The sequence below is a fragment of the Stegostoma tigrinum genome, chromosome 10 (assembly GCF_030684315.1).
Source record: "Stegostoma tigrinum isolate sSteTig4 chromosome 10, sSteTig4.hap1, whole genome shotgun sequence".
Classification (NCBI taxonomy): domain Eukaryota; kingdom Metazoa; phylum Chordata; class Chondrichthyes; order Orectolobiformes; family Stegostomatidae; genus Stegostoma; species Stegostoma tigrinum.
Genome location: NC_081363.1, coordinates 364105 through 382615, shown reverse-complemented (window position 1 = coordinate 382615; position 18511 = coordinate 364105). Strand labels below are relative to the sequence as shown.

The 18511-nt window shown below is 44.2% G+C and overlaps 1 protein-coding gene across 5 annotated transcripts in view; it reads right to left on the bottom strand.

Moving 5' to 3' along the window:
* Positions 1-18511, bottom strand: part of pomt2 (protein-O-mannosyltransferase 2) — a 171769-nt gene that overhangs the window by 95184 nt on the left and 58074 nt on the right. For all 5 annotated transcript variants that reach the window (XR_009446209.1, XM_059648869.1, XM_048537901.2 and 2 more), the window contains exon 8: positions 4966-5048. Coding sequence is in view for 4 of the 5 variants with exons in the window: in XM_059648869.1 (XP_059504852.1) it covers positions 4966-5048 (83 nt within the window). In the remaining variant the exon portion in view is untranslated. The remainder of the gene's footprint in view (positions 1-4965; positions 5049-18511) is intronic.

Genomic DNA, 18511 nt, shown 5'->3' with positions numbered 1-18511 from the left:
TTACTGAAACATCTAAATCCTGGAACCTGCAACAACCATTCCTGTCCCTGCTCTAACCATGTCTCCGAAACAGCCACAACATCGAAGACCCAGGTACCAGCCCATGCTGCAAGCTCACCCACCTTATTCCGGGTGCTCCTGGCGTTGAAGGAGACAGACATACGTCAAGCCAACTTCTTGCTTGCCGGTGCCATCTTGCATCCCTGAAACTTTTATTTCGGACCTCCCTACTCTCAATCTTCTCTATACTCAAACTACAATTTTGGTTCCCATCCCCCTGCTGAATTAGTTTAAACCCACCTGAATGGCCTTAGCGCACTTCCCCCCTAGGATATTGGTACCCATCTGGTTCAGGTGAAGACCATCCTGCTTGGAGAGGTCCCACCTACCCCAGAAAGAGGCCCAATTATCTAAGAATCCAAATCCCTCCCTCCTGCACCATCCCTGTAGCCACGTGTTCAACTCCTCTCTCTCTCCCTATTCCTCGCCTCACTAGCACATCCCATCATGCCACCCCTGAAAACCTAGGTCTCCCTGTTTGAACAGTATGATCTTAATCCTACTCTTATTTCTTTTGAACCCTAAATTTCGCTAAAATTTGGTAGTGGTTAGTCAGTGATCATTTAAAATAGCACATTATCCATAGCAACACATCTACTGAAATTTAAAAAGGGACATGAGGACCAATTTTTTCACAAAAAGGGTTGTGTTTATACGGAATGAGCTGCCAGAGGAAGTGGTAAAGGCAAGTACAATTACAATACCTAAAAGACGTTTGGACAGGTACAGAGATAGCAAAGGCTTAGAGGGAGAAAGGCCATATACTATTTCATGTTAGAGTATTGTAGGGGTGGAGGTTAGATAGACCTTAGGTTTCGGGTAAAAGTTTGTCACAACACGGTGGGCCGAAGGGCCTGTACTGTGATGTTTTGTTCCAAGTTCTAAAAGCAGGCAAGTGGTACTTGTTCAGCTTGAGAAACCTGGTCAGAATGAACAGGTTAAGTCAAAAGGGCCTGTTCCCACGTTGTATGACTCAATGGGATGTTCCCAAGAATTTAGAGTTAAATGAGTGAAGATAAAAAGCTTCAAAAATTTATTTTTCCACAATGCTCAAGTACAACCTAGTCAATTTTCATCAAAACCAGGATGATTCAAAAAGAAATACCAGACTGAAAATTCAACACTGTTCTTCATAGAACACATCACAGGACAACAGAGGACAAATGAATAAAGCCATTAAAAGGACGGACAGAAAAGCAGGCAGCTCCCAGCTACTGAAGGTCTCAAACAAAGGGCCCGTTAATACTCGAGGTTGAAACAAAAGATTCTTACAACTAAAGAAATTTTTCTACGGAGCTGATAAGTATTTAAATTAATGAAGGAACAAGAAGTCGTGGATAGGCAAAACTAATTTGGATTCTACAGGGCAGGGGCATGGAGGTAAAATTAAAAAATGCTTGACAAAGAGACAGTTTTAATTTTCCAAATTTTAAAGAACAAAGAACAAAGAAACCTACAGCACAGGAGCAGGCCCTTTGGCCCTCCAAGCCTGCGCTGATCACGATCCTCTGTCTAACCTGTCATTTATTTTCTAACGGTCTGTGTCCATTTGCTCCCTACCCATCCATGTACCTGTCCAAATATATCTTAAAAGACGCTAACGTGTCCGCGTCTACCACCTCTGCTGGCAACGCGTTCCAGGCACCCACCACCCTCTGTGTAAAGAACTTTCCACGCATATCTCCCTTCAACTTTCCTCCTCTCACTTTGAACTCATGGCCACTAGTAATTGAGTCCCCCACTCTGGGAAAAAGCTTTTTGCTATCCACCTTGTCTATACCCCTCATGATTTTGTAGACCTCAATCAGGTCCCCCCTCAATCTCCATCTTTCTAATGAAAATAATCCTAATCTATTCAACCTCTCTTCATAGCTAGAATCCTCCATACCAGGCAACATTCTGGTGAACCTCCTCTGCACCCTGTCCAAAGCCTCCACATCTTTTGGTAATGTGGCGACCAGAACTGTACACAGTACTCCAAATGTGGCCGAACCAAAGTCCTATACAACTGCAACATGACCTGCTAACTCGTGTACTCAATAACCCGCCCAATGAAGGAAAGCATGCCATATGCCTTCTTGACCACCCTATCGACCTGCGTTCTCACCTTCAGGGAACAATGGACCTGAACACCCAGATCTCTGTTCATCAATTTTCCCCAGGACTTTTCCATTTACTGTATAGTTTGCCCTTGAATTTGATCTTCCAAAATGCATCACCTTGCATTTGCCCGGATTGAACTCCAGCTGCCATTTATCTGCCCAACTCTCCAGTCTATCTATATTCTGCTGTAATCTCTGACAGTCCCCTTCACTATCAGCTACTCCACCAATCTTAGTGTCATCAGCAAACTTGCTGATCAGACCAGCTACACCTTCCTCCAAATCATTTACATATATCACAAACAGTGGTCCCAGCACAGATCCCTGGGCAACACCACTGGTCACAGGTCTCCAATTTGAGAAACTCCTTTCTACTACTACGCTCGGTCTCCTGCTGCCTAGGCAGTTTTTTATCCATCTAGCTAGAATCGTTAGATTCAGGGAAGGTTCTTTTAGACTGGAAAATAGTTAACTTATTTATCTTTTCTTGTGACAAAAGTTACTTGAAGTTTGATTTGGGAAAACATTGAAGGAAAATAAATGGTTCCAGCCAGGTAGAAGTGCTGGTGTTAGGGCTCAGGTGAAATCCCAGGGAATGGCGACACTATGCCATGGGTTCAGAACCCTGACAGCCATCAATGGTTTGGTATTGTTGTAATTGGGTGAAGGAAGCTCTCCAGCAACATCTTCTCAATGCAACTGAGGGACTGAAGCTCCCACAGAGCTTAAGTGAAGCTTTGATGAAAGCCAAAATTATTCAGTACTTAAACTTGGAGATCCTGGAAAAGACATTAAATTATCAACACACATTGCTTCAACGGAGAGTCTTTGAAGGCACTTCAAAAGCTAGATATTTCTAAATGACGTATTGGAATCCCTTGCAAAAAAACAATAAATTGACCCACAGTAGCGAGTTTTGAGAAGATTTGTAGCTCAGGTTGAGGTTCTGGATGTGAGTTTGCTGGCTGAGCTGGAAGGTTAGTTTTCAGACGTTTCGTCACCATTCTAGGTAACATCATCAGTGAGCCTCCGACGAAGCGCTGGTGTTATGTCCCGCTTTCTATTTATCTGGTTAGGTTTCCTTGGGTTGGTGATATCATTTCCTGTTCTTTTTCTCAGGGGATGGTAGATGGGCTCCAAATCAATGTGTTTGTTGATGGAATTCCGGTTGGAATGCCATGCTTCTAGAAATTCTCGTGCATGACTCTGTTTGGCTTGTCCTAGGATGGATGTGTTGTCCCAATCAAAGTGGTGTCCTTCCTCATCTGTATGAAGTTCCCCATTGGCTGTTGGCTCTACTTCAAACTTCAAACCTCAAACCAGCGTCTACAGGAAAACAACACATCCGGACCAAATACTGAACTACAGGAGCAACCATCCCAACACCCACAAACGAAGCTGCATTAGAACATTATTCCAACGAGCCACCACACACTGCAGCACAGAGGAACTACGCAGAGCAGAGGAAAATCACCTACACAGCGTATTCAAAAAGAATGGGTACCCTATGAACACAGTCCGCCGATTTCTCAGCAACAAACCCAAACAAACAGACAAAACGGGCTCAGAAACCATAACCACTCTCCCCTACATCAAAGACATTTCCGAAATGACTGCCAGACTACTCGGACCCCTTGGCATCAGGGTAGCCCACAAGCCCACCAACACACTAAAACAGCAGCTAATGAACTTAAAAGACCCTATACAGACAACAAATAAAACGAACGTCATCTACAAAATACCTTGCAAGAACTGTGACAAACACTACATTGGACAAACGGGCAGGAAGCTAGCCACCAGGATACATGAACATCAACTAGCCACAAAACGACATGACCCACTATCACTCGTATCCTTACATACAGATGAGGAAGGACACCACTTTGATTGGGACAACACATCCATCCTAGGACAAGCCAAACAGAGACATGCACGAGAATTTCTAGAAGCATGGCATTCCAACTGGAATTCCATCAACAAACACATTGACTTGGAGCCCATCTACCATCCCCTGAGAAAAAGAACAGGAAATGACATCACCAACCCAAGGAAACCTAACCAGATAAATAGAAAGCGGGACATAACACCAGCGCTTCGTCGGAGGCTCACTGATGATGTTACCTAGAATGGTGACGAAACGTCTGAAAACTAACCTTCCTGCTCAGCCAGCAAACTGACATCCATTGACCCACAGTATTACTAACATCCAAGTGGAATTTATCTTGCCTGTATCAGGCTTTCAGGATGCAGTTTGAGAGGCATTTGTGTGTCTGTTAACTCATTTACATCCCACTGATTCCAAATATTAGTCTCAATTGTACATATGGTGTATATGATTTACATACCATTTTCTCATCTGTTCACTGTACTTATTTAGTCTATTAGCACTTATGATAGATTTGTTCAAGTATGCACAAGAATTTTCTCTGGTTTTTTCTTTAAAAGATTATCTTTATTCTCCTAACTGGGAATATAATTTACTAGTAACTGAGATCATAATACTTGGAATGTGAACACTTTAACCACAGGGGGAGGCAGCAGCATTGTGGTAATATCAGGTAATTCAGGATCCCATATGATCTGGGAACATGAATTTAAAAAATTCCCCCATAGCTGATTTGAATTCAAGTGTCGCAAAGTATCAGAGACCACCTCCCAGTCCCCTCCAGCACAATGGTTCCCAATTCCTGCTTACAACTTCCATTAATAATTTGTACAGAATCTGTTGGAAAGTTATCTGCAGCTCATATGCTTATTTCAGTACTTGGCAGAAACTCTTAGAATTTAAGGAAAACATACTTACGCTCTGGCATTGATGCATTATGCAAATTGTTACCAATCAGACGAGACTGAAATGCAGAGCTGAAAAATCCGTCACCAGGACCGCTGTAACAACAAAAAGGACAAAGAGGTCAAAGCTGCCAACTACTTCTCTCTCCCAGCCTTCACACTCTGGGCCTCGGACCTTGTGGCTTCAGATCTCCCAGCCTTGGAGCTTACTGCTTCTGGCTTACAGCCTCTGAATTCTCAGCCTCACAATTTCCACCCTCAGCACAGACCTGACAAGGCATCCTCTCAGCCTATTACGACGATCTGCCGGCCCAGCATGGCTTCAGTATGGACTTCTGACTCAAGGTAATTCCAGAGCATTCTCTTGATGTCGCAAACCCTGAGCTGAAGCCAGGTGTTGTCTTGAGTCAAGGCCCAGTACAAACTGGAGGCTCAGTGCCAGCATGGACTGGGTAGGAAGACCATTATTCTGAACTTTTTTCTCCATTTTATTATTTATTCCTATAATCTGCATTGCTGGGCTTTAGTCTTTTAATCTCTATTCTCCCAAAAGAACTGTATTGCAAAAGCTGTACTTTGGAGCCTTTGTACCTAAGGTGGCACTGTAAGCAGCAATCTCACCAGAGGTCAAACGACTGGTTAAGAGGAAGAAGGATGCGTCTGTAAGGTTTTGGAAACAAGGAACAGAAAAGGCTTGAGAGGGATACAAGTTATCCAGTCAGGAGCTGAAGAAAGTGCTTAGGAGAGATATAACGGGACATGAGAAAGACTTGACAGATAGGATCAAGGAAAACTCCAAGGCTTTTTAAATGTACGTAAGGAATAAGAGAATGACCAGAGAAAGGGTAGGGCCGATCAAGGATTGTAAAGGGAATTTGTGCACGGAGCCAAAAAAGAGATGGGAGAGGTCCTTTAATGAACACTTTTCTTCAGTATTCACAACTGAGAGGGACCTAGTTGTAGAAGAGGACAGTGTGAAACAGGCTGGTAAAATAGAGGAGGTCGTTGTTAGTAAGGAAGATGCACTAGGAATTTTGAGGAAGTTGAAGATAGAGGAGTCCCCCGGGACTGTTGGGATTTATCCAAGGACTCTATGGGAAGCAAGGGAAGAGATCGCAGGGCCTCACTGTCCACGGGTATAGTGCTGGAAGATTGGAGAGGAAAAAGTCATTCCCTTGTTCAAAAAAGGAATCAGGATAACCCCGGAAATTACAGGCCAGTTAATCTTACTTCAGTGGCGGGCAAATTATTGGAAAGGGCTCTGAGAGATTGCTTTCCCGATGGTCATAAATCCAGAGTTTGATTTATGACAGTCAGCATTGATCTGCGAGGTAGAACATGCCTAATAAACCTTACTGACTTCTTTGAAGAGGTGACCAAACACATGGATGAAGGTAGAGCAGTGGATGTGGTCTACATTGATTTGAGTAAGGCGTTTGATAAAGTTTTTCATGGTAGGCTCATGCAGAGGGTCAGGAGGGATGGGATAGGGGGAAATGTGGCAGATTGGATTCAGAATTGGCTGACCCTTAGAAGACAAAGGGTGGTGGTGGATGGAAAATATTCAATACGGTGCTCAGTTACGAGTGGTGTACCACAAGGATCTGTTGTGGGTTCTCAGATTGTTGTAAATGATTTGGATGAAGGTGTGGAAGGGTGGATTAGCAAGTTCTTGGACGATACAAAGGTAGGTTGCATTATGGACAGTGCAGAGGGCTGTTCTAGGTTACAAAGTGACATTGGTAGGGTGTGGAGACAATGGGAATTGCAGATGCTGGAGAATCCAAGATAACAAAGTGTAAAGCTGGATGAACACAGCAGGCCAAGCAGCATCTCAGGAGCACAAAAGCTGACGTTATCCCTCTCTGAAGGAGGGTCTAGGTCTGAAATGTCAGGTTGTGCTCCTGAGATGCTGCTTGGTCTGCTGTGTTCATCCAGCTTCACACTTTGTTATCATTGATAGGGTGCAGAGCTGGGCAGAGAAATGGCAGATGGAGTTTAACCCTGGCATGTGTGAGGTGATTCATTTTGGAAGGACAAATTTGAAAGAAGAGTACAGGGTTAACAGAAAGATTCTTGCAAGTGCGTGGGAGCAGAGGGATCTTGGGGTTCATGCTCACAGTTCCCTGAAAGCTGCCACCCAGGTAGATAGCCAAGTGTGGAGTTGGATGAACACAGCAGGCCAAGCAGCAACTTAGGTGCTCCTAACTGCTTGGCCTGCTGTGTTCATCCAGCTCCACACTATCTCGGATTGTCCAGCATCTGCAGTTCCCATTATCTCTGACACAGATGGATAGAGTTGTTCAGAAGGCGTATGGCGTGTTAGCTTTCAGTAATAGAGGGACTGAGTTCAAGAGCCGTGAAGTTATGCTCCAGCTATAAAAAAACCCTGGTTCGGCTACATCTGGAATAGTGTCCAGTTCTGGTCACCTCATTACAGGAAAGATGGGGAAGCGTTGGAAAAGGTGCAGAGGAGATCTACCAGGATGCTGCCTGGAATGGAGGGAAGGTCTTACAAGGAAAGGTTGAGAGAGCTAGGGCTTTTCTCTTTAGAATGATGAAGGATGAGAGGTGACTTGATAGACGTGTACAAAATGATCAGAGGTATAGATAGAGTGAACAGCCAAAGACTTTCTCCTCGTGTGGAGGTAGCCATTATAAGGGGGCATAGTTTTACAGTGAGAGGAGGTAGATGTATGGGAAACGTCAGAGGTAGGTTCTTTACTCAGCGGTCAGCAAGTGGAATGTATTCCTGGAGAGGGTAGTGGAGTCGGCTTTAGAAAGGCATATGGATGATAGTATAAAAGGTAGAGATGGAGGTTAGGTAGAATTTAGGATTACGGTAAAAGTTTGATCCAGAGTATGCCAAAGGGCCTGTACTGGTCTGTGTTCTATGTGCTATAACACCAGCGATAATTTTATTATAGAACAAAATGCTTTTCAATAATATAGTTTCTTCATTTCTCAGGATGACCGAGGGGATCGCCCTCACCGGGTGATAACACACTCATTCCCAACTTCCCACATACACATTACCAGCTTTCCCATTCAGCAAGCCATGAATAGAAGAGCAACGAGAAGTCGTACTGCACTCAAAACATCTATTCCATTTCCCTCTCCACAAATATGACCAGTATTCTGTTTGTTTCACTGATGCCAGGCTGCAGACTCCAGGAAATGGCAAACCCTCCAGAGGATAGCTGCTTGCCAAATTCTATTATTATGACACTTCCAATCCACTATCACACTAAAACTTCCTCAATCCCCTTATTTACAATAACCAGTTCTTCAGCTCGATGTTACCTCCCTGACCACAACATTATTGCATTGAAGTGAGCATATCTGGGTTGTTTTCTTAGCTATCTGAAAGTGAGAAAAAAATGACAGAAGTACGGCTCTCATTGGGGGAGGGCAAAGTGGTCATTTCCAGGCACATTTAGCAGACAAAGAAATTCTGATTTTGATACCTCAGTCATAATGTAAAGCAGCAACTTTAATTTTGCAGAAGATCATCCTTAATGCAGTGTGCTATTGCTCTGACTGGAGATTTCACTGCAGTATCCAAAGTAAATATTGACATAACAGCAAAGCAACAGTCGTGGGGTTTAGTGTCATGCTGTCAAGTCTGAGTGAATCATGTTGGTACATTGGCAAATTGGTTGAATAGACTGCATGTTAAATATTATGGGGAGTTGTTGGCCTAGTTGCATTATATCCAGACTGTTAATCCAGAGATCCAGGTAACGTCTGGGAACACGGGTTCAAATCCCACTCGGACAAATGGTGGAGTTTGAATTCAATAAAAATTTGGAATTAAAAGGTCTAATGATGACCACGAATCCACTGTTGGTTGTTGTAAAAACCCATCTCATTCACTTATGTCCTTTGGACAGGTAAACTGCCATCCTTACTTGCACTGGCCTACACGTGACTCTAGACGGACAGCAATGTGATTGCTTCTTAACTAGCTTCGAGGCAATTAGGGATGGGCAATAAATGCTGGCCTAGCCAGCAAGGCCTTCATCCGTGAATGAATTTAGTTTCTGAAGGAGGTTGTTGCAGCACTGAAGAACGAACTAGAAGACCTCAGGATCATCTGACAGAATGAGAATTTTCTGGACAGGACCTTCTGCAAGGTCACTACACCAAGGATACCTGAAGAGAGAAGGGGGATGTCGATGACAAAGGAAGACATGAATGAAGTACAAGAGACCCCAGGGGAAGCACCTATTGTAAACAGGGTGACAGTCTTGGAAACTGCCGAGACAGACGTCACTGCCAGTCCGAGAGGTGGACAGGTCTGCGAGTCAAAAATTGCTGTAGAGGCAGAGCCGAGAAGTCAGACATCAGAGAGCTGTGGTAATAGGGGACTACATTGCGAGAGGGACTGACAGGGGTTCCTGCAGCAACAGGCGAGATTTGAGGATGGTGTGTTGCCTTGCTGGTGCCAGGATCCAGGATGTCACTGATAGAGTGCAGAAAAACCGAGGGTGAAGGTGAAGACCCAGAGGTGGTGGTGCATGTCGGCACTAATGACGTCAGGAAGAAAAGGGGGAGCATTCTACAGCGGGACTTCAGAGAACTTGGAAGGCTGAAAAGCAGGACTTCTAGGGTGGTTATCTCTGGTTTGCTTCCAGTTCCTCAGGCTGGAGAGGGCAGGAACAGTGGTTCCCCTGTTCAAGAAGGGGAGTAGAGACAACCCTGGTAATTATAGACCAGTGAGCCTTACTTCAGTTGTTGGTCAAGTGTTGAAAAAGGTCATAAGGGATAGGATTTATAATCATCTAGAAAAGAATAATTTGATTAGGGATAGTCAGTCAGCACGGTTTGGTGAAGGGAAGGTTGTGCCTCACAAAGCTTATTGAGTTCTTTGAGAAGGTGACCAAACAGGTAGATGCGAGTAAACCGGTTGATGTGGTGTATATGGATTTCAGCAAGGCGTTCGATAAGGTTCCCCACAGTAGGATATTGTACAAAATGTGGAGGAATGGAATTGTGGAAGATATAGTAGGTTGGATCGGAAATTGGCTTGTTGAAAGAAGACAGAGGGTGGTAGTTGATGGGAAAGGTTCATCCTGGAGACCAGTTACTAGTGGTGTACCGCAAGGGTCGGTGTTGGATCCACTGCTGTTTGTCATTTTTATAAATGACCTGGATGAAGGCATAGAAGGATGGGTTCGTGAATTTGCAGACGACACTAAGGTCGGTGGAATTGTGAATAGTGACGAAGGATGCTGTAAGTTGCAGAGAGACATAGATAAGCTGCAGAGCTGGGCTGAGAGGTGGCAAATGGAGTTTAATGCAGACAAGTGTGAGGTGATGCACTTTGGTAGGAGTAACCAGAAGGCAAAGTACAGGGCTAATGGTAAGATTCTTAGCAGTGTAGATGAGCAGAGAGATCTCGGTGTCCATGTACACAGATCCTTGAAAGTTGCCACTCGGGTTGACAGGGCTGTTAAGAAGGCATACAGTGTTTTAGCTTTTATTAATAGAGGGATCGAGTTCTGGAACCAAGAGGTTATGGTGGCGCTGTACAGACCTCTGGTGCGGCCGCACTTGGAGTATTGTGTACAGTTCTGGTCACCGCATTATAAGATGGGTGTGGAAGCTTTGGAAAGGGTGCAGAGGAGATTTACGAGGATGTTGCCTGGTATGGAGGGAAGGTCTTACGAGGAAAGGCTGAGGGACTTGAGGCTGTTTTCAGTAGAGTGAAGGTGGTTGAGAGGTGACTTGATTGAAACATAAAATAATCAGAGGGTTAGATAGGGAGAGCTTTTTCCGAGGATGGTGACGGCGAGCACGAGGGGGCATAGCAATTGAGAGGTGAAAGATATAGGACAGATGTCAGTGGTGCTTTCTTTACTCCGTAGTAAGAGAATGGAACACTTTGCCTGCAATGGTAGAAGATTTGCCAACTGTAGGTACATTTAAGTCATCATTAGATAAGTATATGGACGTAAATAGAATAGTGTAGGTTAGATGGGCTTGGGATCGGTATGACAGGTCGGCACAACATCGAGGGCCGAAGGGCCTGTACTGTGCTGTAATGTTCTACGTTCCATATATAATGGAACTGAACGCGTGGCTGAGGGACTGGTATCGGAAGCAAGGATTTAAATTCTTGGATCACTGGGGTATGTTTTGGAGTAAGAGTAAATTGTACAGGAGGGATGGTTTGCATCTTAATAATCGGGGGGGCCAGCTTTCTGGCAGGCAGGTTTGCCACTGCAACAACACAGGTGTGTTTAAACTAAGTAATGGTTGGGGGGCTGGGGGGGGGGGGGGGGGGAGCGGGGGGGGTGGGGGGGCGCCAAACCGGAAATTTAAGAATGAAGTTAAAGGGAAAGTGAGAAGAAGAGAGGTTAAGAAGGACAACAGAATCAACAGAGCAGAAAACTCAAGAAGGGATCGTACAGTATGGCCAAGTGAATAGGGATTGATCGGAAAGGTGAGTGGAGAAACAAAATTAAAAATATTATATATGAATGCATGAAGCATAAGAAATAAGGTGGAGGAGCTTGAGGCTCAGTTGGAAGTTGGCAAATATGATGTTGTGGGGATAACTGAGACGTGGCTTCAAGTGGACAGGGCCTGGGAAATGAATATTTAAGGCTATACGTGCTATCGAAAGGACAGACTGGTGGGCAGAGGGGGTGGGGTAGCCCTGTTGGTGAGGAATGATATTCGGTCCCTTGCGAGGGGGTACATAGAGTCAGGAGATGTAGAGTCAGTATGGATAGAGCTGAGAAATTCTAAGGGTAGAAAGACCCTAATGGGAGTTATCTACAGGCCCCCAAACAGTAGTCAGGAGGTAGGGTGCAGGTTGAATCAAGAGTTGAAATTGGCCTGTCACAAAGGTATCACTACAGTTATGGGAGATTTCAACATGCAGGTAGACTGGAAGAATCAGGATGGTACTGGGACCCAAGAAAGGGAGTTTGTAGAATGCCTCCGAGATGGATTCTGAGAACAGCTCCCTGGACCCTACCAGGGAGGAGGCAATTCTGGATCTGGTGTTGAGCAATGAACCAGATTTGATCAGGGACCTCAAAGTAAAGGAGCCATTAGGATGTAGTGACCATAATAAGATAAGTTTTACTCTGCAGTTTGAGAGGGAGAAGGGAGAATCGGAAGTGTCAGTATTGCAGTTGAATAAAGGGAACTATGGAGCTATGAGGGAGGAACTGGCCAAAGTTCAGTGGTACAATACCCTCGCAGGGATGGCAGTGGAACAACAATGGCAGGTATTTCTGGATATAATGCAGAAGGTGCAGGATCAGTTCATTCCAAAGAGGAAGAAAGATCCCAGGGGGAGGTGGGGGCAGCCATGGCTGACGAGGGAAGTTAAGGACTGTATAAAAATAAAAGAGAAGTATAACATAGCAAAGATGAGTGGGAAGCCGGAGGACTGGGAAGCTTTTAAAGAGCAACAGCGGATAACTAAAAAGGCAATGCACAGAAAAAATGAGCTATGAAGGAAAACTGGCCAAAAATATAAAAGGAGGATAGTAAAAGCTTTTTTAGGTATGTGAAAAGAAAAAAAATGGTTACGACTAAAATTGGGCCCTTCAAGTCAGAAACGGGTGAATTTATTATGGGGAACAAGGAAATGGCAGATGAGTTGAATAGGTACTTTGGATCTGTCTTCACTAGGGAAGACACAAGCAATCTCCCAGATGCAGTAGTGGCTGAAGGACCTAGGGTAATGGACGAACTGAAGGGTATTTATATTAGGCAGGAAATGGTGTTGGATAGACTGTTAGGTCTGAAGGCCGATAAGTCCCCAGGACCTGATGGTCTGCATCCCAGGGTACTTAAGGAGGTGGCTCTAGAAATTGTGGACGCGTTGGTAATTATTTTCCAAGGTTCTATAAATTCAGGATCAGTTCCTGCGGATTGGAGGGTGGCAAATGTTGTCCCACTTTTCAAGAAAGGAAGGAGAGAGAAAACAGGAAATTACAGGCCGGTTAGCCTGACGTCAGTGGTGGGAAAGATGCTGGAGTCAATTATAAAAGATGAAATTACGACTCATTTGGATAGCAGTAACAGAATGGGTCAGAGTCAGCATGGATTTACGAAGGGGAAATCGTGCTTGACTAATCTTCTGGAATTTTTTGAGGATGTATCTATGAAGATGGATAAGGGAGAGCCAGTGGATGTAGTGTACCTGGACTTTCAAAAAGCCTTTGATAAAGTCCCGCATAGGAGATTGGTGAACAAAATTAGGGCACATGGTATTGGGGGGCAAAATACTGAGTTGGATTGAAAATTAGCTGGCTGACAGGAAGCAAAGAGTGGTGATAAACGGGTCCCTTTCGGAATGGCAGGCAGTGACCAGTGGAGTACCCACAAGGTTCGGTGCTGGGACCGCAGCTGTTTACAATATATATTAATGATATAGACGAAAGCATTACAAGTAATATTAGCAAATTTGCTGATGACACAAAGTTGGGTAGCAGTGTGAAATGTGAGGAGGATGTTATTAGAATACAGGGTGACTTGGACAGGCTTGGTGAGTGGACGGATGCATGGCAGATGCAGTTTAGTGTGGATAAATGTGCGGTTATACACTTTGGTGGCAAGAACAGGAAGGCAGATTACTATCTCAATGGAGTCAAGTTAGGTAAAGGGGAAGCACAATGAGATCTAGGTGTTCTTGTACATCAGTCAATGAAAGCAAGCATGCAGGTACAGCAGGCAGTGAAGAAAGCTAATAGCATGCTGGCCTTCATCACAAGAGGAATTGAGTATAGGAGCAAAGAGATCCTTCTGCAGCTGTACAGGGCCCTGGTGAGACCACACCTGGAGTATTGTGTGCAGTTTTGGTCTCCCAATTTGAGGAAGGACATTCTTGCTATTGAGGGAGTGCAGCGTAGGTTCACAAGGTCAATTCCCAGAATGGCGGGACGATCATATGTTGTTAGATTGGAGCGACTGGGCTTGTATACACTTAGAGTTCAGAAGGATGAGAGGGGATCTGATTGAGGCGTATAAGATTATTAAGGGATTAGACACTGTGGAGGCAGGAAGCACGTTTCCGCTGATGGGCGAGTCCAGGACCAGAGGACACAGTTTAAAAATAAGGGGTATGCCATTTAGAACAGAGTTGAGGAGAAACTTCTTCACCCAGAGAGTGGTGGATATATGGAATGCTCTACCCCAGAAGGCAGTGGAGGCCAACTCTCTGGATACTTTTAAGAAAGAGATGGATAGAGCTCTTAAAGATAGTGGAATCAGGGGTTATGGGGATAAGGCAGGAATAGGATACTGATTGTGGATGATCAGCCATGATCATAACGAATGGTGGTGCTGGCTCGAAGGGCAGAATGACCCACTCCAGCGTGTATTGTCTATTGTCAATTTTTAAAAAACTGAATGACCTTTACCATGCCCATCATAATCTTATACACATCAGTCACATCCTCCTTCAACCTTCTGTGCACTATGAAAAAAAAAATCCATGCTGATCCAGTCTTTCATCATAGCCAAAATGCATCCCCGGCAACATCCTGATCAATCTCCCCAGCACCCCTCCACGGCAAGCATATCCTTTGAGTGTGGTGACCAGACCTGCACACCGTACTCTAGCTGTGGCCTAACCAAATTTCTGTACAGCTCCAACATGACCTTTCTGCTCTTCTAATCTCTGCCAAAACTGATAAAGGCAAGCTTCCCCTATGTCTTAACTACCTTGTGCCTTACATCACTCCATATTTACCAGGGCTACATTCCATCTGCCACTGATTGGTTTATATCTTCATGTAATTCCTCCTCCACATTCCTTCTCACGATCAATCACATTGCCAATCTTGGTATCATCTGCAAACTTACTTACGACCTCTCCCACATTCCATCTACATAATGTATCTGTATGAAAACAATAAAAAGAGACCCAGCACTGATCCACGTGATATGCCACTGCACAACGGATTCCAGTCACACAAGCAGCCTTCGACCACCTCCCTCTGTCTCCTATCACTCAGTCAATTTTGGGCCCATCTTGCCAAGTTACCCTGAATCTCATGTGCTTACACCTTCCTTATCAGTTTCCCACATGGAGCCTTGTCAAAGGCCTTGCTTAAATTCATATGAACTGCATCACTGCTGCACCTCATCCAAACAACTGGTCACTGATTCAGAAAATTCCACAGATTTGTGCGGTACGACCACTATCTGAAATTTATGCTATCTTCGATCAAACCTTGCCTCTCTAAATGGCAAATCTCTTATCTTCTCCAATAGTTTCACAACCACTGAGGTTAGACTCAGACCACAGAATTGTAGACCAAACTCCACCACCCTGTTTGTAAAGTGGAACCACATTAGCTATCTTCCAGTCCTCTGGCAACACCTCCCCTTAAACGCCTAGTCCAGGCTCCTTGACATCCCTAATAGCCTTGGACACAACCTCTCTGGTTCTGGGGATTTGCTCACTTCTAAATCCAGCAAAACCTCCAATATTTCCTTGCCTTTATATCAATGTGCTCGTGAACTTGACAATCCATCTTTAATTCTCTGCTTGCTTATTTCCTCAAAAAGCTCAGCAGGTCAGGCAGCATCCGTGAGATAAAATCAGAAAGTAAACATTTCAGGTCTGGTGACCCTTCCTCAGAACCCTGGATGGTCACCGGACCTGAACATTACCTCTGATTTTTCGGACCTGCTGAGCTTTTCCAGCAACTTTACTTTTGCTCCTGATTTACAACATCTGCAGTTCTTACGGTTCTTATTCAGTGTTCAATTCCTCCCTGGATTTTGCCCCAAGATTTATGCAAAGGATTTATTCCAGTCTCCTGCCATTTTCTGGTTGCCTGTTTCCAGACTCATTTTTCAGGAGCTTACAGTACTTTTTATATTTAGAGACAATCTCTTGTCCTTTTTTCATTTTACTTGCTAGCTCGCCCTCAAGTTGATTTTCTCCTATTACTATATTGTCACTTTCTGCCTTTTAAGAATTTGACAGTCCTCCAGTTTTCCAACGATTTTTGCACAATCTGTTTTCCTTCAATTGCACACCATCCCCAACTTCTTTGTTTAACCATGGCTGCTTTAACCCCCTTCTAGAATCCTTCCTTTCGGAGATGTATCTTTGAGGGTCAGGAACTATTTTCCTAAATAACTGGCATTGCTCGTCAACTGTCTTCCGTGCTAAACTTTCCAAATTTGCTCTGGCCAACTCTGCTCTCACCCCTATGTATTACTCTTATTTCACCTCGAACAGTTTTTTCTGAAAGTGGCTTCTCCCTCAAACTGAATTCTTAACATTATAGTCATGTTTCCTCAGGGATATTTTACTTTCAGTTCATTTATTAAACCTGCTGCATTCTTTTTTTTTCCCATTAACGGGATGGAGTAGTCTCTGGCCAGGCAGCATTCCGTGCCTGTACTCCATTGCCTAGCTGGCAGTTCAGTGTCAAACACATGGCTGCGGGTCTGGAGTCATATCTAGGCCAGACCAGGTAAGGATAGCAGTTTTTCCATCCCTAAAAGTACATTAGTGAACCAGAGGGGTTTTTCCCACAATCGACAATGAATTCATGGTCATCATTAGATCCTTTATTCCCAATATTTTATTGAAAGCAAACTCCACCATGTGCTGTGAGAGAAATAATGGGAACTGCAGATGCTGGAGAATCCAAGATAACAGTATGAAGCTGGATGAACACAGCAGGCCAAGCAGCATCTCAGGAGCACAAAAGCTGACGTTTCGGGCCTAGACCCTTCATCAGAGAGCTCTGAAGAAGGGTCTAGGACCCAAACGTCAGCTTTTGTGCTCCTGAGATGCTGCTTGGCCTGCTGTGTTCATCCAGCTTCACAGTTTGTTATCCACCATGTGCTGTGGTAGGATTCAAATCCGGGTCCCCAGAATGTTATCTGGGTCTCTGGATTAACAGTCCAGCAACAATATCAGTAAGCCATCACCCACCCCGTTTCATACACCAGATCCAAAATAACCTCACCACTGGTTGAATCTACAACATATTCTTACAGGAAAATGCCCCAAACACATGTTATGAATTCCTTCTTGCAGCTACCTGTGCAATCTGACTAACCCAGCTCAAGAAGATAGCATGATTTCATCTTTTTCTTTAATTGAACAGTTTCATACTTGTTAGGGGCTCATATCAACTATTCCCAGCATTGATTTCTTCCCCCTGTTATTTCTTACCTCCACCAATACAAACGCTACATTTACCAATCCAGGATCATTATTTGTTCTCATAGTTGTCGCAAGAGATGAAAAAAAATTTAGCCCATGACCTTTTCTTTCCTATCTATCCTTCCAAAAAGTTCCCAGCTTGGATCCCTCCTAACCTCGTCTAAGTTTTAAAATAGTTAATGAAAAAGATAAGGGTTGCCCTGGGGTGAAGGAACAAAACTTGGGGACGGTTAATTACAATATTATTGAGCAGGTACTGGAAAAATTAGGTTGGGGGTGTGGGGCAGCAGTTTGAAGGTAAATCCACATCTGACCTAGGAGTCTTTTAAAAGCCAGTTGATCAGTGTTAAGGACCAGCACATTCTTGTAAGGATGAAAGATAAGGATGGCAGAATGTGGCAACTTTGGGTAACGAGTTATGTTGAAAATTTAGTTAAAAAATGATAAAGGAAGCATATGTATGGTTTAGGAAACAGAAATCAAACAAGGCCCTTGAAGATTATAAAGAAAGCAGAAAAGAACTTAAACAAGGAATTAGGTGGGTTAAAACAGGCCATGAAATGTCCTTGGCAAGTAGGCTTAAGGAGAATCCCAATGCATTTTATACATATATGACATTTACAGATATTACGTACTGCTCGGAAACAAAGCTTTTCACTATACATCGGTACATGTGACAATAAATAAACCAAAATATTAAGGTAGATACGTTCTCAGGGACCTGATGGGATCTGTCCCAAGATACTGAAGTAGGCAAGAGAAGAGATTGCTGGGGCTTTGAAAGAGATCTTTTTATCCTTTAGCTCCCCCCTCACCCTCAACCCAGGCCGAGAAGACTTTCCACATCAATCAGATATTCACCTGCACATCTGCTAATACGGTGTACTGTATCCGCTGTTCCTGATGTGGCCGCCTCTACATCAGGGAAACCAAGCAGAGGCTTGGAGACTGCATTGTGGACAAATGGCTGCATCTCCCAGATGCGAACCCCCCCACCCCCGGAGCCTGGCTCCCCATGTGCCTTCACCTTTACTGGCTCCATTCCCCACCTCCTTGACCTGTCCGTCTCCTCTCCACCTATCTGCACCTTTACCCATCTTCCATCCACCTCCCCCTCTCTCCTTATTTATTTCAGAGTCCCCTTCCCCTCCCCTATTTCTGAACAAGTGTCCAGACCCGTAACATCAGCTTACCTGCTCCTGTGATGCTGCTTGGCCTGCTAGGTTATCTCTTACGATACATTAATTGATGTTGCGCGACAGGAACAACATTTATCCCCTTTGACTCATCTGAAACTATTCTCCAAGTAGGAAAACAGGTTCTAGATCGTGGTTTCATCTGATTTGTGGGAAATTATTCAAAAAGGTTCTTTGTTCAAACAAAAGCAATCAACCTGTTA